Source organism: Ranitomeya variabilis, chromosome 1, assembly GCF_051348905.1.
Source record: "Ranitomeya variabilis isolate aRanVar5 chromosome 1, aRanVar5.hap1, whole genome shotgun sequence".
Taxonomy (NCBI): domain Eukaryota; kingdom Metazoa; phylum Chordata; class Amphibia; order Anura; family Dendrobatidae; genus Ranitomeya; species Ranitomeya variabilis.
Genome location: NC_135232.1, coordinates 1,141,765,846 through 1,141,787,033, shown reverse-complemented (window position 1 = coordinate 1,141,787,033; position 21,188 = coordinate 1,141,765,846). Strand labels below are relative to the sequence as shown.

At 39.8% G+C, this 21,188-nt stretch overlaps 2 protein-coding genes across 2 annotated transcripts in view; both read left to right on the top strand.

The window, feature by feature from the left end:
• LOC143800762 (vomeronasal type-2 receptor 1-like) overlaps nucleotides 1–4,997 on the top strand; it is an 82,759-nt gene extending 77,762 nt beyond the window's left edge. Inside the window, exons 3-4 of the mRNA XM_077281209.1 lie at nucleotides 4,098–4,358; nucleotides 4,395–4,997. Coding sequence (XP_077137324.1) covers nucleotides 4,098–4,358; nucleotides 4,395–4,997 — 864 coding nt within the window. The remainder of the gene's footprint in view (nucleotides 1–4,097; nucleotides 4,359–4,394) is intronic.
• Nucleotides 4,998–11,202: 6,205 nt separating this feature from the next.
• The window catches only part of LOC143800745 (vomeronasal type-2 receptor 26-like), a 28,796-nt gene continuing 18,810 nt past the window's right edge, over nucleotides 11,203–21,188 (top strand). Inside the window, exons 1-2 of the mRNA XM_077281208.1 lie at nucleotides 11,203–11,292; nucleotides 12,179–12,302. Of these exons, the coding sequence (XP_077137323.1) occupies nucleotides 11,203–11,292; nucleotides 12,179–12,302 (214 nt within the window). The remainder of the gene's footprint in view (nucleotides 11,293–12,178; nucleotides 12,303–21,188) is intronic.

Below are 21,188 nucleotides of genomic sequence, written 5' to 3'. Positions count from 1 at the left end.
AGCTGACCCCGGTTCAGACTCTGTCCCAGCCTCAACCAAATTAATCCAATGTGCCGTCAGGGAGATATAGTGTCCCTGCCCCCCAGCACTGGTCCACGTGTCCGTGGTTAAGTGGACCTTTTCTGTAACCGCGTTGGTCAGGGCACGGTTGATGTTCTGAGACACGTGCTGGTGTAGTGCTGGGACGGCACATCGAGAAAAATAGTGGCGGCTTGGGACGGAGTAGCGAGGGGCAGCCACCGCCATCAGGTTGCGGAATGCCTCCGTCTCCACCAGCCTGTAGGGCAGCATCTCCAAACTCAGGAGTTTGGAGACGTGGACATTTAAGGCCTGTGCATGTGGGTGGGTGGAGGCATATTTGCGCTTGCGCTCAAATGTTTCATGCAAAGACAGCTGAACACTGCGCTGGGACACATTGGTGGATTGTGGGGGGGATGGTGAAGGTGCAGGGGTGGTTGCATGGCGGGAGTCGCTGGTGCCGGGCTCCTGGGCTGGGGAGTTACTGGCAGAGCCAGCATGTGACACAGGGGAAGGAGCAGCGGTGCGACCAGAAGGAGGTGAACGGCCTTGATTCCAATGAGTTGGGTGTTTAGCACTCATATGCCTGCGCATGCTGGTAGTGCTTAGGTTGCTAGTGAGCTTGGTGTGGCACAGGTTGCACAACACAGTCCGTCGGTCCTCCTCACTTTCTTTAAAGAAGCTCCAGACTTTAGAACACCGAGGCCTCGACCAAACTGGTTCACTTGTTGAACCTCTGTCTGATGAAATTACTCTGGCCCTGCCTCTCCCTCTGGTCGCACGTCTACCTCTTGCAACGTTTTCTGATGTTACACTTGCCTCCCCCTCCGAAGCACTCTCTTGACTAGGCCTAACAACCCAGCTGGGGTCAGTCACCTCATCATCCACCGGCTCCTCCTCCTCCCATTCATCAGCCTGCTCCCCCCTGGGAATTACTGCACTGACAAGCACCTCACTGTCTGACACCCGTGTCTCATCCTCAGACACCTCTCCACAGACTATTTGTAAATCCCCACTTTCATCACCCACAGACTGGGAAAGCTCTCTATTTTGGGCATCGGGACAGACCCACTGGTCAGGTTGCTGCTCAGCAGTGCTTTGTGAATCTAGGAAGGGTTGGGAAAACAGTTCCTGGGAGTATGCAGGATTTGAATCACTAATTTCCAAGGAGGGGCCAGGCTGGGTGGGAGGAGGTTGAGCTGAAAGATCCTGAGGTCCACTCCCTTGGCTAGCGTTGGTGGACTGCGTGGAAGACTGGGCGGTGGATAAACTACTGGATGCATTATCCGCTATCCAGTTGATCACCTGTTCGCACTGCTGGGGATCCAATAGGGGTGTGCCACGTGACACTGTAAATTGGGACAGGAAGCTAGAAAAGGGTACTCTGCGGCGTTCCAGTGCTCCATCAGAAGCAGGTACTGTGTCACCCTGCCCAGGACTACGGCCTCTGCCTGCAACCTCACTTTGACGCCCACGACCACGTCCTCGTCCTCGTCCCTTACCCCTGGGGTTCACCATTGTAAAGGTTATGCTAGAAAAGCTAGTTATGAAGGTGAAATACACTCTATTTGTCCAAACAGAGGATATATTGCGTGTTGCAAAAAGGACTATTCGGTAAAGAGCGTATTTTATGCAACCAAACCTTGGTTTACAGCAAACTGATGTGTATCAGTAACAGATATAAAACTGTGTTTTATATTTGTGGTATTTCTTCAGATCAAATACCCCTTCTTTATGTAACTATTAGATATGGCGTGCACAAAACTGGCCACAGGCCTAGTCACTAAATACAGAGCTTATTTTTGGACCACAAAACTTGGGTACCAGTAACAGATATAAAACTGTGTTTATATTTGTGGTATTTCTTCACATCAAATACCCTTTATTTCTTTAACTATTAGATATGGCGTGCACAAATCTGGCAACAGGCCTAGTCACTAAATACAGAGCGTATTTTTGAACCACAAAACTTGGGTACCAGTAACAGATATAAAACTGTGTTTATATTTGTGGTATTTCTTCACATCAAATACCCTTTATTTCTTTAACTATTAGATATGGCGTGCACAAATCTGGCAACAGGCCTAGTCACTAAATACAGAGCGTATTTTTGAACCACAAAACTTGGGTACCAGTAACAGATATAAAACTGTGTTTATATTTGTGGTATTTCTTCACATCAAATACCCTTTATTTCTTTAACTATTAGATATGGCGTGCACAAATCTGGCAACAGGCCTAGTCACTAAATACAGAGCGTATTTTTGAACCACAAAACTTAGGTACCAGTAACAGATATAAAACTGTGTTTATATTTGTGGTATTTCTTCACATCAAATACCCTTTATTTCTTTAACTATTAGATATGGCGTGCACAAATCTGGCAACAGGCCTAGTCACTAAATACAGAGCGTATTTTTGAACCACAAAACTTGGGTACCAGTAACAGATATAAAACTGTGTTTATATTTGTGGTATTTCTTCACATCAAATACCCTTTATTTCTTTAACTATTAGATATGGCGTGCTATAAAAATGCAATTTTTATCTAATGCGGTTTTTTGGACACACAAAACCTTGGATTAGAATGTAGGGTATTCTATACTATATATATATACTATATATGTGGCAGAATTGCGTATTCTGTACACTGCGCTTATGTGTACGCTAAACAAATATTTTTGGGCCAGGTGTGGTATATCTGTATCACTCAAAAATGCATTTTTATATCTTATGCGGTTTTATTTTTAGGCCGCAAATATTTCCTTTTTTAATTTATTAATTATTGTTATTAATTAATATTATTATTATTAAATGAGGTGACAGCGTGTGCTGTACCACTCTACGGAGTCTGAGGCACTACAAGTCCCAGACAGCAGCACAAATGAGGTTACAGCGTGTGCTGGAGTCTGAGGCACCACAAGTCCCAGACAGCAGCACAAATGAGGTTACAGCGTGTGCTGGAGTCTGAGGCACTACAAGTCCCAGACAGCAGCACAAATGAGGTTACAGCGTGTGCTGGAGTCTGAGGCACTACAAGTCCCAGACAGCAGCACAAATGAGGTTACAGACAGCGTGTGCTGGAGGCTAAATGGAGTCTGAGGAACATCCAGCAGCCGATATTCTAATAGTGCGGCGTTCGCCCAAAATGGCGGACGCCGCACTTTAAAGCCCAGCCTAATGCACACACGATCCCTGCCTAATGCCTAATGCCTATAAAGATTGACTTGGAGACTGAGATTGAGACTTGGCACTGAGACAGTGAGTGCGCAGCTAAGATGGCGGCCGCTGCACTCCTGGTCCCAGCTGCCACACAGCTAGCCAGCAAATACAAGAGAGGACTAGTAGTAGTAAACGTAGATTAGCCCTGACAAGGGCTGTTGATTTCTGCACCCTGCCTGCCTGATTAATTCTGGTCTTTGTCCCTGCTCTAGTCCCTATCAATTCCCAGTCCCCCCAGCACGTCTGTCCCTATGCTCTTTCACACTGCAAATGGCTGAAAGCGCCGAACATAATGAAAGCAGTCTATTGGCTGGTCAGGTCACCTGATCTGGCCAGCCACTCACTGCTCTCGTCTTGTACATGTCCCTACGTCATGCTAGTAGCTTAGAAGGCTCACCTAACATGATTGGCTCCTTGAAAAACCGCCAAAAATGAGAAAAACAAAAACGAGATTTCACTCGAGTACCGCGAGATGTTCGTCCGAATACCGAACACCTTCGAACGCCCTAATGTCCGATCGAACACCAGGTTCGAGTGAACACGTTCGCTCATCACTATCCAGGAATATGGCCAGTGCTGAGGACTAGACATGAGCAAGCACTTACTGTAAATGCTTGGATGTTCGTTACTCAAACTGAACAATTTCTAATGCTCAAATTCTAATTTTGAGTAATGATTATAATGGAGGTCAAGGGGAAATCTAAGAATTTTTCCAGTATAACTGTTAGCCAAGAGTCACATGTGGCTTTTAAGCCATGGGTTGGTGATACATTCTTTAAAGAAATGATGTGGCTTTAGTCAATTTTTTTTATTTAAATGGCTTTACAAATTTTGACAGAATTATGCTTTTTCCCCAGATCAGTTATGGAGCTACAGATCCGATCCTTAGTGACAGTGCTATGTACCCATATCTTTTCCGTACAGCACGTAATGACAATGTCTACTTCTCTGCTGTTTTAGCATTGATGAAGCATTTTTCTTGGAACTGGGTTGGAATTGTGACCAGTGCAGATGACAGTGGAGACAAAGAGAGTCAAACTCTCTCCTCAATCCTTAACAGTCATGGCGTCTGTGTAGAGTTTGTTGCTAGAATATTTTCTCTAAGAGATATGTATGACGTTAAAAAAAGCCAAATCACACAAGTTATAAATGAGGAAAATAAGGAAATAATCTCCAAATCATCCGCTAATATTATTCTCATTTGTGGAACGGTTTCGTTTTATGTGGCTGACATTTTACATTTGCCAGATTCTGTTCTGAAAACAAAGACTTTTATCCTTCCGCCCATCTGGTTCACCAATTATGATCTAGTGGAATACGGTTTTCAAGCATTTAATTGTGCCCTGGGATTTGTATATAACATGGGTACTCATATTGAGTATAACAGCACTGAAGAACTCAGGAAAACGCCATACAAAATAGACAACATGGAGCAATTCATTAAAAATGTCCATCCTTTAAATTATCCAGATGATAAGATGCTTGAAGACTTATGGATGACACAATATAGATGTCGGTCAAGGAATAATAATAAAAACAGAGTATTTGAGATAGTATATAAGACAAAACTGCGCAAATGTTCAGGAGAGGAGAATATATCAACACTTCCATATGCATTATTCGATATTGGCTCACCTGTAGTATATGATACGTTACTCACCATGGCTTACGCCCTCGATTCTATGCTTCTTTCTCTGGGGAAAAAAAATAATAGCAATAAATTAAAAAATCATAAATATAGAAATAAGGTAAATTAATCATAGAAATGGGAAACGAGCTAATCTGAGGTCAATTGAATTTGCCTCACATTTTATTACATTTTAAATTCTCCAGAATTGGAATGTTTGACATTTTGCTTCACATCCATTTAATAAAATGGTGGCCAGACAACAGCCATTTTACTGCATTTGAAATCAATTTTGCCACCACCAAAAGTCACATCCACAATTGTAGATAAGCAATGGTGAACACTTAGGATGAATAAAATGTTGTTTATTTTATTTATAAATAATTAATCAAACATACAGAAATGCACAAATAACAAAGGTGCCTCAAATGTGAGGGACCAGCTGACAAGGGAAAAAGCATAAGACCTGCCCCAAAATGTGGGCACAAAAATAGCTCAAACGTTGTGTTTGTTAGTCGCCGATGATAACGTTATGCTCTGCGCGGTGTTCCTGATCCCCGCTCAGGTTATGGTATATATTATTCCTTTTTTTTAAGCGTAGATATGGGGTCTGAGATTATATATATGACGTGGAATATACGGGGTATTAAGACTCCCCGAAAGAAAATCAAGGTATTTTCACAGATTAAAAGATATCATCCCCATATTGTAGCACTTGTAGAGACACATCTGACCAGAGACACAGTTAAATGTACACAAAAGCCATGGGTGCAGTGGTCCCTTCACGCATTCCATACTAGTTACTCCAGAGGGGTCTCTCTGTTGATACATAAGAATGTTAGATGGGAGGCTAGGGAGGCACGACGTGATCCCGAGGGTCGCTTTGTTTTTGTACACGCCTTTATTAATACGCTGTACTATCTTGCCGGGCAGGCTAAGGCATTAAGCAAATGGATGCCTAATAACTCCCTACCTAATTCAGAGAGTCATCTGATTCATTCTGCCCGGATTGATTGTCCATTGGGATTTTTGGAAATAGAGAAAGTCAGTGCTCCCCATTTGCTGCCTTTACTTCGACTGGCGAGATTAATATGGAGACAAATCAAAAAAAGTTATTAAATTTGCAGATATAATAGCCGAAATGCCACTATGGCATAATAGTTATTTCCCAGAATTACTGAATCACCCATCTACTGGGTTCTGGATCTCATGTGGTGTTCTTTCGGTGGGCAATGTACATGACCAGGGGGTTTTTGTATCCTTCGAACAACTACGGGATACCTACAATATCCCAAGATCTCAATTATTCCGTTATTTACAGCTAAGGTCAGCTTTCCAATCGCATATGCGAAATGTGGGTGCAGGTCGAGCGATCTCATCTCTACCTCGGATAGGCATTCTCAAATCACAGGGTCCTCAGGGACTCATTTCCTCTTTATATACGTATCTATTATCCGTGGGAGATGGGTCTACTATTAACTCTCTCAAAAGGAAGTGGGAGGGACTTCTTCCCGATACACTGGGAGAGGAGTGGGAAGATTTTTTAGAATTCCCAACTAAAGTTTCTCCTTCAGTTAATAACAGGATGACCCAGCTGTATATTATATATCAGACTTATTTGACCCCAACACGACTCTTTAAAATGGGTCGCCTCCACTCGTCAGATTGTTTACGATGTCATACACGTGATGCAGATTTTATTCATATGATTTGGAAGTGCCCGGTAATTTTTCACTATTGGAAAGAGGTCACGACATTATTAACATCTTTATTGTCAATCCCTGTCCCACTTGAGCCATTGACCTGCTTATTCGGGTGTGGGATACAGAGGCCTGGCATCACCATACTGGGATTTTTCTTCGAGAGACGCTCTTCTTAGCACGGAAGGTACTGGCGTTAAGGTGGATGGGTGGTTCTTCCCCGTCTCTCAGAGCTTGGATTGACTTGGTGAACTCGGTCATTCCATATGACAGAACACTATACCAAAATAGAGGATGCCCAGGTAAATTCGAAAAAATCTGGGGTAGATGGAACTCCTCTTATCATACTCTGTAGTCTGCGCTGATTAGATACATACATAGGAGGATGGGCTTGTGGTTTTGGGACATCGCGTTCGGAGCAGGATTTAAATCTGTTTTTCTTTTGGCGACTTACTATTAATGGCTAAAGTTGTTAAAGTTGTATAATAGGTATTTTATAGGTACTAGTGATTCAACATGCACAGTTTATTACCCCTGTAAACTTTGGATATGATGACATTCTGTAATTATTTGTATCTGGTGGTATAATTGATAATGATAAATGCAAATGTGTGCATTGTTTCTTTATTCTGGAATTAATAAACGAATTAAAAAAAAAATAAATAGCTCAAACGTGATATACAAAAGTATAATTCACATTAATTTACAGTTATATCTTCATAAACATGGCAGATCTGTCCAATCTCTGACTTCTAAGGGAAATAGGTTATAATGAACTTAATTCCAGTATTATAACAATTGAAAGTGCAAGTGCATGTGGGCTAAGATATTCATTTAATAAAGTGTCAGCGGTGATAAGTCATGTGATAAGGGTGGGTACATGAAGCATCTTGCCAGAATATACTAATCGCAACTCCACATAAACACTTCCCTAATTATGTGTTAAACGAATTGCTCCCTTATCGGACTCCTTCCCCTATATGCCCCCTGAAGAAGTGAATTTGAATTGTGCGTCGGGGGAGAGACAGCCCAGGTCATTGCCCTGCACCAATTCATATCACAGGTAACCTACTCTAACATGTAGCTCAGCAAGCTATTCTTCCTGATGCACTGACACTTTATTAGAGGAGCATCTTACTCTATATGCACTTACACCTTCTAGTGTTACTGCCTCAATATGGATATGTAATAGTGGGATTGATTGAGGTCATTATCACCCGTTTGCCTTACAAGGCAGAGAATCTACAAATCTTGGCATTTCTGTGAAGATATGACTATGAATTATTGTGAATTATACTTTTATATATCACACTTGAGCTACTTTTGTGCCTACACTTTTGGGCTGGTCTTTTGTGGTTTCCATTGTCACATTTGAGGCATCTTTGATATTTGTCTATTTATGTATGTTTGTTTAATTATTTATTAATACAAAATTGATACTTTAATCATCTTAAGTGTCCACTATTGCTTATTTACCATTGTGGATGTGACTTTTGGTGGCAGCAAATTTGATTTGATATTTAACTATGGGACACTCCATTAAAATTTCGGCTTATTAATTCATTACGATTTAATTTTACAGCATCGTAGCGAGCAAAGTGGTAAAATAAAGCTTCTCTGCTTACATTTGTCTTTGATGCAGCCTGCCGTGAGTGCTCCGTGCCTTCTCTTGTATCTTCTACAATCTCCACTTGGCTTTGGGCTTCTTTGGCTGAATAGTTGTCAGACATCATGACGCTCATCATGATGGGCGGTAAACTTCATGATATTAAGATGTCATTATATCTGAGGGTAAATCAGCACAAGGAGGGCGCACAAAAAGCATCTTAAGAGGCATTAAAATATCATCAAATAGCCCTGATGTCAGTTAAATTTCCCTCCCAAATTCAAGTCAATTTGAATGTCAGCAGAATCCCTCATTCTCATAGTTTTAATGAACTTGAAGATCTAATGTTCAAAATAATAGGGGGCAGTATTCTGTACTAACGAGCCCCAACATAGGAAAGTGCAAATTAAGAGGAGCCAGCTTAAATAGGTTGTTCACTGCTAGAACAACCCTTTCTTATTCGGAAGCTTTGTCCCCATTAAAATAAAAACACTCATGCTCACTTGCCGACGCTGTTGCAAAGGTGTTAGCACTTGCGTTCTCATGGCTCACGTGATGTTCTTTAGTTACACAAGTCCGACCCCCGGTAAGCTCCATCGTCATTGTCCCCAACTTTGGAAAAATCGAACTTCAACAGGAAGCCATGGCTGTTCTCTGCTTTCTAACTTCCATTTGATATTCCGAATGTAGACAAAAATTCGGATTGACAAGGGGTTGTCCTAATGTTGGTCAACCTCTTTAAGACACATAGAGAGTTGAAAAATAGGATGATAGAAAAATGTCCTTGAAACTAAGAGTCTGTAGATAAAAAGTCAGTTGAGAAAAATTGGTAGTTTTCTTCCGCTATATTAATTATGGAAAGAGAGAAGTAGGGAGTGTCCATGCAAGGAGCTTGGATCCAAATGAGGTTAGTAGAATGCCACCGGAGGATGACGAGCCTGCTGGTGAGCACAGCAGCGGTACAAGAAAGGAAAGATTTGTTCTCTGCACTCCATCCAGTTAAAATCAAATTTTATTCAAAAATGGTTAAAAGAAGAAGTAAAACAGCCTAACCCATATCTGGCACTGCAAGCACCCTTAGTCATAAAATGTCAGTAATAAAACAGATCAGGTATAAATAGAGGACGAGATCCAATGAACAGCGAGACCAGTCGTTGAATATGCACACAACAGGTGATCACATTCCAACAGACAAGTTAAAGTGCTATAAACCATCAGTAAATATAAAATAGGTCATTTTTGAAATTCATTCCATTTGGATACTTGGTATGCTTCGCTCATCATTAGGTTTTTCTGTCAGTTTCCATAATGTCTGGGTTGAAAGCACTTCACTATCAGCATAGACTGTGATTCATTATTACACAAGCATTGACTTTTTTGAATTCTTTGCCACAACATTTTATCATCTTGGTTAATTAATTGAACAAGTTTACTGATCAGATGAACTTATTTAATATTTTGATAGAGCAACCTTTTCTAAAAGTGGCAAACCCAGATATATGTAATTTTTCTTTATTGCCTTTGCTTTTAATGGGGCAAAAGGGGATATTTAATCTCTTGTAATTTTTTAAAAACCTTTTTTCTCACTTTTTGCTGTACCTGTTAGTTTGAATCTGTTATCATCCAATTGCTTGTGCTACACATATCAGAGCATTAGCACTGGAATGTATAGATAAAATCACGATCTCCTATGAATGCCAGCTAAACACTGGCTTTCACCAGAGTATCAAAATGACTGATGCAGTCGTGTTCAGTAGATGCCTCCTGCTGACGCGTCTTAAATTATGCTGTCAGAGATTGTGAGCGGCATTTAACATGCTACCTGCTGCGGGGTGAAGCTCAGCTTCACAATTTTCTGTTAGAGGCAGATGATGGTTAAATATAACAAACATCATCTGTCAGGTAATATGCTGGTTTGGCTTACAAGACCACATCAAAAGCAGGGACATGACATATGATGGAAATGTATGTCATATGTTTTGAAGGGATTAACCCTCATTTTAAAAATATAGAGATATCAGTGACAACTATGAAAATAAATATTGGGCATACTTACTATACCTGTGCATTTGTCGCTACAAATTGAAATTATGAGGTTACAAAAAAATGCAAAATTTTTCAGAGTTGTTGATGCAGAATCATATATTTGTTCAAGAAAAAGAAAAAGTAGAACGGCACCAGGTATGGCGATAACTGATGAACCGTGAACATGAAATCATGCAGGCAAATACCTCTTCTAACCATATAGCGGTGGTGGTATAATTTCACGTTGTGGTGCTCAACAATAAAGCAATCCATGACAAAAATTATAGAAGAAAAAGATGCGGCACTCACCAAATGGTGTTGGTAAACGTTCTTTTATTCTCCCACTTAATGGGGTGAGGACATACCTCAAGGGCGGCTGGTGTATACGAGGGTGCAGGGAAACAAAAACAGGACGATGGCTGTTTCGCGCCGACTGGACCCGTTGAAGCACTGTCGGCGTGAAACGGCTGTCGTCCTGTTTTTGTTTCCCTGCACGCTCGTATACACCAGTGGGAGAATAAAAGAACTTTTAACAACACCATTTGGTGAGTGCCGCATCTTTTTCTTCTATAATTTTTGTCAAGAATCATATATTTGGCCCATTTTTAGATGCTCTTATCTAACTTTAAACCGCTGAATTTAGGGCAAGTTGTAACATTTTTAATCCATACTAATAAACTGATTAATTTCCCACAACATAAAGGTGCATTGAAAACGTTAAAGCCCTTCCCATTGTGTTTTTCTCTTTCTCATTTTGCAAAAATGTAAAATGTTAGCAATCGAACTAAGAAATATAGACTAAAAGAACAAAAAAGTAAACCTATTTAGTAGTTGTTAAATTGAATAACATTTGGTTTATGATTTATTGAAAGCTGAAGCAATACTTGAGGAACATTCAACATCATGATGGATTCGAGAAGAGATTATATTATGATGATAAGAGGGAATTGAATACAATATATATGATATATAACTGGATAAAGATCAACAAAGACATAGTCAAAATGAACTATGTAGGCTCATTCACACCCTGGGCATCACCAGACCAGCAACTTCACATCAACACATCATTGACGTCTTGGAAGAATGATGAGGTGAGAAAATGAGGATTTGAAACTAATTTTGCTCTAGAATTTGGGATAAAATTTCTCCCCCCAAAAATTCAACTTTTCAACATAAAAAACCTGATATCCTGGACGGGATCTGTTTCTTTAATCTTATAATTATATCTACCGGCTGTCAAGTGATGTGATGTCTGTAACCGATGAGCCGCCACTGATAAGGTGCAACCTTCATAATTCCATCAGAGCGGATTTCAGGTGGAAAATCATTGCAACACTGCTGGTCCCGGATGTAAGAATCTACTGTTTAGGGGAGCTAAGAAAACGAAACCCTTTATCATAAATGATTGAATTATTTTGATGAATGTTTAGTTTTCTGTGATATTCATTGTGATCTCAGAACATCAAAACTGTTGGTCAAATGTGGAGTACACTTCTCTTTTCAATGTTTTTTCATAACTTACTTCTCAACATAACTGGAGAAAAACGTGGCGTTCAGGGGTTGAGCAACAGAATAGTGAAAATGTTTTATTTGGACAATCCACTAGTACTTTATATTTGACATTTTGGTCCTAGATTCCGGATCTTCCTCAGAAAGCAATGCATTTCCGTAAACTAGGTTATTCTAAATGGATTGTGCCACTGCATGTGTGACTTTTGTCACAATCCCTCTGCGCCATGTCTCCTTGAATTACCCTGTTTATGGCAATCCATTGCTTTCTGATAAAGATCCGGAATCTAGGACCGAAACGTCAAATATATAGTGCAACTGAATTGTCTAAACTAAAATGTTTCACTATTCTACTGCTCAACCCGAGTGGCAAGCCTATCTCTACTAACGTTACCGATCCCTTCTTCGGAAACACTACTCTAATGGAGTAACGTATCGTTCTCTATAATATATTACTTCTCTTCATAGGTACCAAGATCTCAATGTTCAGAAAATTGTCCACCTGGTAGCAGAAAGATCAATATTAACACCAAGCCAGTCTGTTGTTATGGCTGTATAATGTGCTCAGAAGGAGAAATATCTAATATAACTGGTAAATATAAATTACATTTCTGATCAAAATAATTTAATGTATCATTTTTTATTCATTTGTGATGTGCTTTGTGATTTTTTTGTGATTTAAGTGAACTGTATACTAAATCATTATTCTAGCCTAATTCATTTTAATATATTTTTAAATATAGATGTACCTCTGTAAATATTCCCTCTTGTATGAAGTCCTTGTTCACTTACATAAATAAGGATGTGGTAGAACTCTTCATTTTTTACATCACTTCAAGTTTACACCTTTTACATCAAGCACATGCTCCTTACCTTGTGTTATACCCCATTATGCTTCCCCCCAAAAAGATATGAAGATTGGGATTATCTCAAATACAATGTCTGGTGGAGCGCATGCTCAAGTGGTGGATGCAGAAAGGATCTTGAATCTGCGATCTGTATGTGCCTGTCACGTCGCTCGGCTCCGTTAGGCAGGTCACATGATCGGAGCTTGGATACTTCATTTTCGTCATGTGCCGTATCCGGCTTGCACATGTGCCATTGTAACCAGCAACTACGGACGTCATTGGCACATGGATTTTCCATTGGGTGGGCCCGGTCTTTTCCCCCGAAGAAGAAGGGTGAATCATGAGCATCGGGGCCCAGAGGCAGATTCTTTCCTGCACTCTCTGAAACAGCAACTGTAATGATTTGAGGTATATCACTCTCCAATAAGGGTTAAATTGTCTACATTTAAATTTTTCACTATTCTAGTGCTCAACATATAAATTGATATTCTCGCTATTTGTTTATATATATATATATATTGAGAGGTTTATTTCCAGCTTCCTCTTTTTTCCTAGCATCTTTTCCTGTTTTTAACCTATGTCATTATTTTAATCATGTATAAATAAAACTTGAAGACAAAAGAAAAAATCCAGCTCACCATAGTTGTAGTCCCTGGAGGCTCGGAGCACGGAAACACTGTGTCAAGGCGTGAGGAATGCAGGAAATAGAAAAAAATCCAGCTCGACGAGGTGGTGAAAAAGCAAAGTCTTGGTACTTTATTCACTTCATATCAAAAAATAGAGGATAAAACAACAGCACAATATAATTAAAAACACTATCTACGCGTTTCTGGTGACATAGCACCCTTAGTCATGATAACTTTAGTGCAGCCTGTTCTATGCTTTTATGCTAGCAACCAGTAGGCACACCGGTGCTATAACTAATTACAAAGGGTAATCTAGTCAAAATGAAAAACACATGATAGTGTGTGCAAGCTGCAATTAGTTGCACAAGACAGATGGAAAAAAAGCACAGAAGAAAAAAAAAAAAAAAAAAAAAAAAACACAACAAACAGACTACATGTATACTTTGGCTATATAAAAGGAAATACAGAATACATATATGTCATTCCATAATAATTCGTTGTTTACAAATGAAGCATGTAGAGTTATGTGACATATAATAATAAATATCCAAAAAGTTTTTGATATATCAAATTCTTTATGAAGTAGCTGGAAGAAAATGATTGGAGCAATGTCATAATGAAAGACCTGTTGGGTGTTTCATCTATATGTTCCAAGACAATCACTCGAAGAGAATTCTTATTCAAAGAAGATTTTTACAGGATCTTGAGCGATCTCTAAATCGGAAACCTATAAAGATATACAAATAAATAAAGAATTCTAATTATTGGCATGATGATGGTTATAAGGATACAAAAAATGATTGAGGAGGCGGATATTAATTTACTGGATAAGAAACCTATGGACTGCATTGGAGACATTCAGGGGCAAAAGTAAATGTGAAACAGTGGAGCAGCGGTCAGCTACACAGAGAGGAGGAGAACATCGCGAATCTGCAGATCTGACAGGTGAGTTCGAGCACCATAAAGGTGCTGAAGCCTGTCAATAAAAAAAAAAAAATAATAATAATTATATATATTTTTTGTATACATACTAAATGAAACACCTCGATTATGTCTAAAGAATTCTAATTATTAGCATGGTGATGGTTATGAGGATACAAAAAATGATTAAAGAGGCAGGTATTAATTTACTGAATAAGAAACCTATGGACTGCATTGGAGACATTCGGGGGCAAAAGTAAACGTGAAACAGTGGAGCAGCGGTCAGCTACACAGAGAGGAGGAGAACATCGCAAATCTGTAGATCTGACAGGTGAGTTCGAGCACCATAAAGGTGCTGATACCTGTCATTAAGAAAAAATATATATATTTTGTTAGTATACATACTTAATGAGACACCTCGATTGTATATGAAGACCTGTATCCGACAAAAGCTGCAGAAGAGAAAAATTTCATAAATAATAATATTACACACCAATAGGGAGTGATGTTAACACGAGCATTAGCTCGAACGCCCAAACCATGTCTGGAAACCGATGTCCGGCGAAAGCAGAAAAATGGAGATGGCACTACATGTTGCAATTTTCCCAAACTGAATCCATTATGGATGTTTGTTATATTTGCTTTACTGTTATTATGATAGGATATAAATCCCAAAGGGGAAAAAAAAAAAAAAAAAAAAATAAAATAAAATTAAGTTATATACGTTTTAAGGAAAATGACACTAATAGAAAAGCATGATGTCCTTTCTCTTGTTGAGACCATGAGGTATTCTGGTCCCCAGTTTAAAGATCCACCAAGTCTCCCTGTTTCTAAGGGTAATCTCAGTATCTCCTCCTCTAAAGGGTCTATGTGTCCTCTCAATTGCGTAAACTTTTAATGAGTTGAGGTTCGATTGATGTTGGTTAATAAAATGTTGTGACACTTGTGACATATTTCTATGGGTGTTACCATTTTCCACATCATAAATATGCTCACGGATTCTTGTTTTAAGTGGACGTATCGTGCTCCCCACATACTTAAGATGGCAAATTGTACATTCCATAATGTAAACCACGTTGGTGGTGTTACAATTAAGGAATGTTTTAATTTGGTACGTTTTTTGGTTGTTTGCATCCGTGAAGTCGGAGCATTTCTGTGTAAATTTACAGATTTTACAGATTGAGGCACCACATTTGTAGAAGCCCTTAATGTTAAGCCAGTTGGAAGGCTGAGCATGGGATGTGTTTAAAGAGCTGGGTGATAAACTAAAGCCCAATGATGGTGCTTTTCTTGACACAATTCTGCATCCGTGTTTTAGAATGGACGCAATATCAGGATCTTCCCGTAAGATGGTTAGGTTGTTTCTCATCAGTTTGCTGATAGAAGCAAATTGGTTGCTATATTGAAAGACAACGGTAATAGGGTTAGTGGAACCTGTTTTTTTATTCTGTTTTGATTTAAACCGTGGTTTTTTCTCCACTATTTTTTCCGCCCTTTGTAAATACCCTTTGCTGTAACCTCTCTGTGTGAGTCTTGCTTTGATTTCCTCAACCTCTCTAGAATAATCTTCCTGTGTGCTGCAATTTCGTTTTGCCCTAACCATTTCCCCCACAGGTATGCTTTTGATTGTGTGCTTAGGATGATGGCTGTTTGCCCTCAATATTGTATTCCCCGCTGTATTTTTTCTAAAAGTTGATGTCACTACAGGAATGTTGTTTACACCTTTGAGTTTTAGGTCCAGGAACTCTATGCTTGTGTGTTCCTGGCGAGCGGTGAAACTTAAATTAAACAGATTACTATTGAAGTAGTCAATTAAGTTATGTACGGTAGATACATCGGAATTCCACACCATAATGATGTCATCGATGTATCTACCGTACCAAAATATGCAGTCCTTGAATGGATTCTCTACATTGTAAATATATGACTTCTCCCACCAGCTCATCACCAAATTGGCGAGAGATGGTGAGTACTTGGCCCCCATTGAGACACCGCTGATTTGCATATAATAAATTTGATTAAAGCAGAAAAAATTGGTGGTCATGAGAAAATGGGTAACCTCTATTATGTAAAATTGAAGATCCGGGGGGAAATCACTATATTTTTCCATATGAAATTTTAATGCATACAATGCTATCTCGTGTGGTATGGACGTGTACAATGAAACGACGTCCGAAGTGATCCATGAATAGTTAGGTTGCCATGTCAAGTCTTTCATGATATTAAGGACATCGGTACTGTCCCTAAGATAACCAGGTGTCCTCTGGACGAGAGGCTGGAGGAGCAGATCTAACCACTCCCCCAGTCTCTCACCCAGGGACCCAATGCCTGAGACAATTGGTCTCATAGGTGGTGGATATAGATTTTTATGAGTTTTAGGCAACGCATACATCACAGGGGTGACAGGATTCAAGACTTTAAGATGGTCGCTTTCTTTTTTGTTAAAGAAGCCCAAGCTAAGACCCTCTTCAATGAGCCCAAAAATCTGATCTTTTATCACTGAGGTGGGATTAGTGGGTAAACGTTTGTACACAGCAGAGTCTGATAGCATTTTATCAACCCAGGCAATATAATCATTTCTACTCATCACTACGACAGAGCCACCTTTGTCAGAATTTTTAATGACAAGGTCATCATTATCTCGTAGTTCTCGTAGTGCCTGTTGTAATTTGGGTTTGAGATTATTGTTATACAGGCGTGCATCATGGACACCTTCAGAAAGGAGTCTTAGCTGCGTTTCCATGACATTTTGAAACCTATCCATCACAGGTTTACGTGCTTGTACAGGGTAAAATTGAGGATTAGGTACCTTAATGTGGCTCATGGAAGAATTTGAATTCATATCTGAACTAGATCCCTCTTCCTGCAATTCCAATAAGCATATAAGTGACAGTTGGTCAGCAAAATTAAACGATTTAAAGACATTATTATGCTCATGTATGTTACCTTCAACCTCAGTCAGATCGTCCTTAAAGGGAACCTGTCACCACGTTTTTGGAAGATGGGATAAAAATAGCGTTAAATAGGGGCAGAGGTGGGCGTTACATTAGTGTGTGTGTTATGCGTTTATTACCCACCTAAGTTGCCGAAATAACTTTGCAAAGTCTCCGTTTTCGCCTGTCAATCAGGCTGGTCAGGTCACATGGGCGTGGTGTCTTCACCCAGATTTGGCGTAGTTTTCCGTTGGTGGCGTAGTGGTGTGCGCATGCCCAAAGTCCGGAATCCTCTTCCAGGGGATTTAAAATAGCGCGGTGTTCGTTATTGCATTGGTGATCGGTGGGCGCGGCCATCTTCCTTTGGCCGCGCGTGCGCAGAAGCGGCGCTCTGCTGGCCGCGGCTTCAGGAAAATGGCCGCGGGATGCCGCGCGTGCGCAGATGGATATCGCGGCGGCCATTTTCCTGAAGCCGCGGCCAGCAGAGCGCCGCTTCTGCGCACGCGCGGCCAAAGGAAGATGGCCGCGCCCACCGATCACCAATGCAATAACGAACACCGCGCTATTTTAAATCCCCTGGAAGAGGATTCCGGACTTTGGGCATGCGCACACCACTACGCCACCAACGGAAAACTACGCCAAATCTGGGTGAAGACACCACGCCCATGTGACCTGACCAGCCTGATTGACAGGCGAAAACGGAGACTTTGCAAAGTTATTTCGGCAACTTAGGTGGGTAATAAACGCATAACACACACACTAATGTAACGCCCACCTCTGCCCCTATTTAACGCTATTTTTATCCCATCTTCCAAAAACGTGGTGACAGGTTCCCTTTAAGGACGATCTGACTGAGGTTGAAGGTAACATACATGAGCATAATAATGTCTTTAAATCGTTTAATTTTGCTGACCAACTGTCACTTATATGCTTATTGGAATTGCAGGAAGAGGGATCTAGTTCAGATATGAATTCAAATTCTTCCATGAGCCACATTAAGGTACCTAATCCTCAATTTTACCCTGTACAAGCACGTAAACCTGTGATGGATAGGTTTCAAAATGTCATGGAAACGCAGCTAAGACTCCTTTCTGAAGGTGTCCATGATGCACGCCTGTATAACAATAATCTCAAACCCAAATTACAACAGGCACTACGAGAACTACGAGATAATGATGACCTTGTCATTAAAAATTCTGACAAAGGTGGCTCTGTCGTAGTGATGAGTAGAAATGATTATATTGCCTGGGTTGATAAAATGCTATCAGACTCTGCTGTGTACAAACGTTTACCCACTAATCCCACCTCAGTGATAAAAGATCAGATTTTTGGGCTCATTGAAGAGGGTCTTAGCTTGGGCTTCTTTAACAAAAAAGAAAGCGACCATCTTAAAGTCTTGAATCCTGTCACCCCTGTGATGTATGCGTTGCCTAAAACTCATAAAAATCTATATCCACCACCTATGAGACCAATTGTCTCAGGCATTGGGTCCCTGGGTGAGAGACTGGGGGAGTGGTTAGATCTGCTCCTCCAGCCTCTCGTCCAGAGGACACCTGGTTATCTTAGGGACAGTACCGATGTCCTTAATATCATGAAAGACTTGACATGGCAACCTAACTATTCATGGATCACTTCGGACGTCGTTTCATTGTACACGTCCATACCACACGAGATAGCATTGTATGCATTAAAATTTCATATGGAAAAATATAGTGATTTCCCCCCGGATCTTCAATTTTACATAATAGAGGTTACCCATTTTCTCATGACCACCAATTTTTTCTGCTTTAATCAAATTTATTATATGCAAATCAGCGGTGTCTCAATGGGGGCCAAGTACTCACCATCTCTCGCCAATTTGGTGATGAGCTGGTGGGAGAAGTCATATATTTACAATGTAGAGAATCCATTCAAGGACTGCATATTTTGGTACGGTAGATACATCGATGACATCATTATGGTGTGGAATTCCGATGTATCTACCGTACATAACTTAATTGACTACTTCAATAGTAATCTGTTTAATTTAAGTTTCACCGCTCGCCAGGAACACACAAGCATAGAGTTCCTGGACCTAAAACTCAAAGGTGTAAACAACATTCCTGTAGTGACATCAACTTTTAGAAAAAATACAGCGGGGAATACAATATTGAGGGCAAACAGCCATCATCCTAAGCACACAATCAAAAGCATACCTGTGGGGGAAATGGTTAGGGCAAAACGAAATTGCAGCACACAGGAAGATTATTCTAGAGAGGTTGAGGAAATCAAAGCAAGACTCACACAGAGAGGTTACAGCAAAGGGTATTTACAAAGGGCGGAAAAAATAGTGGAGAAAAAACCACGGTTTAAATCAAAACAGAATAAAAAAACAGGTTCCACTAACCCTATTACCGTTGTCTTTCAATATAGCAACCAATTTGCTTCTATCAGCAAACTGATGAGAAACAACCTAACCATCTTACGGGAAGATCCTGATATTGCGTCCATTCTAAAACACGGATGCAGAATTGTGTCAAGAAAAGCACCATCATTGGGCTTTAGTTTATCACCCAGCTCTTTAAACACATCCCATGCTCAGCCTTCCAACTGGCTTAACATTAAGGGCTTCTACAAATGTGGTGCCTCAATCTGTAAAATCTGTAAATTTACACAGAAATGCTCCGACTTCACGGATGCAAACAACCAAAAAACGTACCAAATTAAAACATTCCTTAATTGTAACACCACCAACGTGGTTTACATTATGGAATGTACAATTTGCCATCTTAAGTATGTGGGGAGCACGATACGTCCACTTAAAACAAGAATCCGTGAGCATATTTATGATGTGGAAAATGGTAACACCCATAGAAATATGTCACAAGTGTCACAACATTTTATTAACCAACATCAATCGAACCTCAACTCATTAAAAGTTTACGCAATTGAGAGGACACATAGACCCTTTAGAGGAGGAGATACTGAGATTACCCTTAGAAACAGGGAGACTTGGTGGATCTTTAAACTGGGGACCAGAATACCTCATGGTCTCAACAAGAGAAAGGACATCATGCTTTTCTATTAGTGTCATTTTCCTTAAAACGTATATAACTTAATTTTAATTTTTTTTTTTTTTTTTTTTTTTTCCCCTTTGGGATTTATATCCTATCATAACAGTAAAGCAAATATAACAAACATCCATAATGGATTCAGTTCGGGAAAATTGCAACATGTAGTGCCATCTCCATTTTTCTGCTTTCGCCGGACATCGGTTTCCAGACATGGTTTGGGCGTTCGAGCTAATGCTCGTGTTAACATCACTCCCTATTGGTGTGTAATATTATTATTTATGAAATTTTTCTCTTCTGCAGCTTTTGTCGGATACAGGTCTTCATATACAATCGAGGTGTCTCATTAAGTATGTATACTAACAAAATATATATATTTTTTCTTAATGACAGGTATCAGCACCTTTATGGTGCTCGAACTCACCTGTCAGATCTACAGATTTGCGATGTTCTCCTCCTCTCTGTGTAGCTGACCGCTGCTCCACTGTTTCACGTTTACTTTTGCCCCCGAATGTCTCCAATGCAGTCCATAGGTTTCTTATTCAGTAAATTAATACCTGCCTCTTTAATCATTTTTTGTATCCTCATAACCATCACCATGCTAATAATTAGAATTCTTTATTTATTTGTATATCTTTATAGGTTTCCGATTTAGAGATCGCTCAAGATCCTGTAAAAATCTTCTTTGAATAAGAATTCTCTTCGAGTGATTGTCTTGGAACATATAGATGAAACACCCAACAGGTCTTTCATTATGACATTGCTCCAATCATTTTCTTCCAGCTACTTCATAAAGAATTTGATATATCAAAAACTTTTTGGATATTTATTATTATATGTCACATAACTCCACATGCTTCATTTGTAAACAACGAATTATTATGGAATGACATATATGTATTCTGTATTTCCTTTTATATAGCCAAAGTATACATGTAGTCTGTTTGTTGTGTTTTTTTTTTTTTTTTTTTTTTCTTCTGTGCTTTTTTTCCATCTGTCTTGTGCAACTAATTGCAGCTTGCACACACTATCATGTGTTTTTCATTTTGACTAGATTACCTTTTGTAATTAGTTATAGCACCGGTGTGCCTACTGGTTGC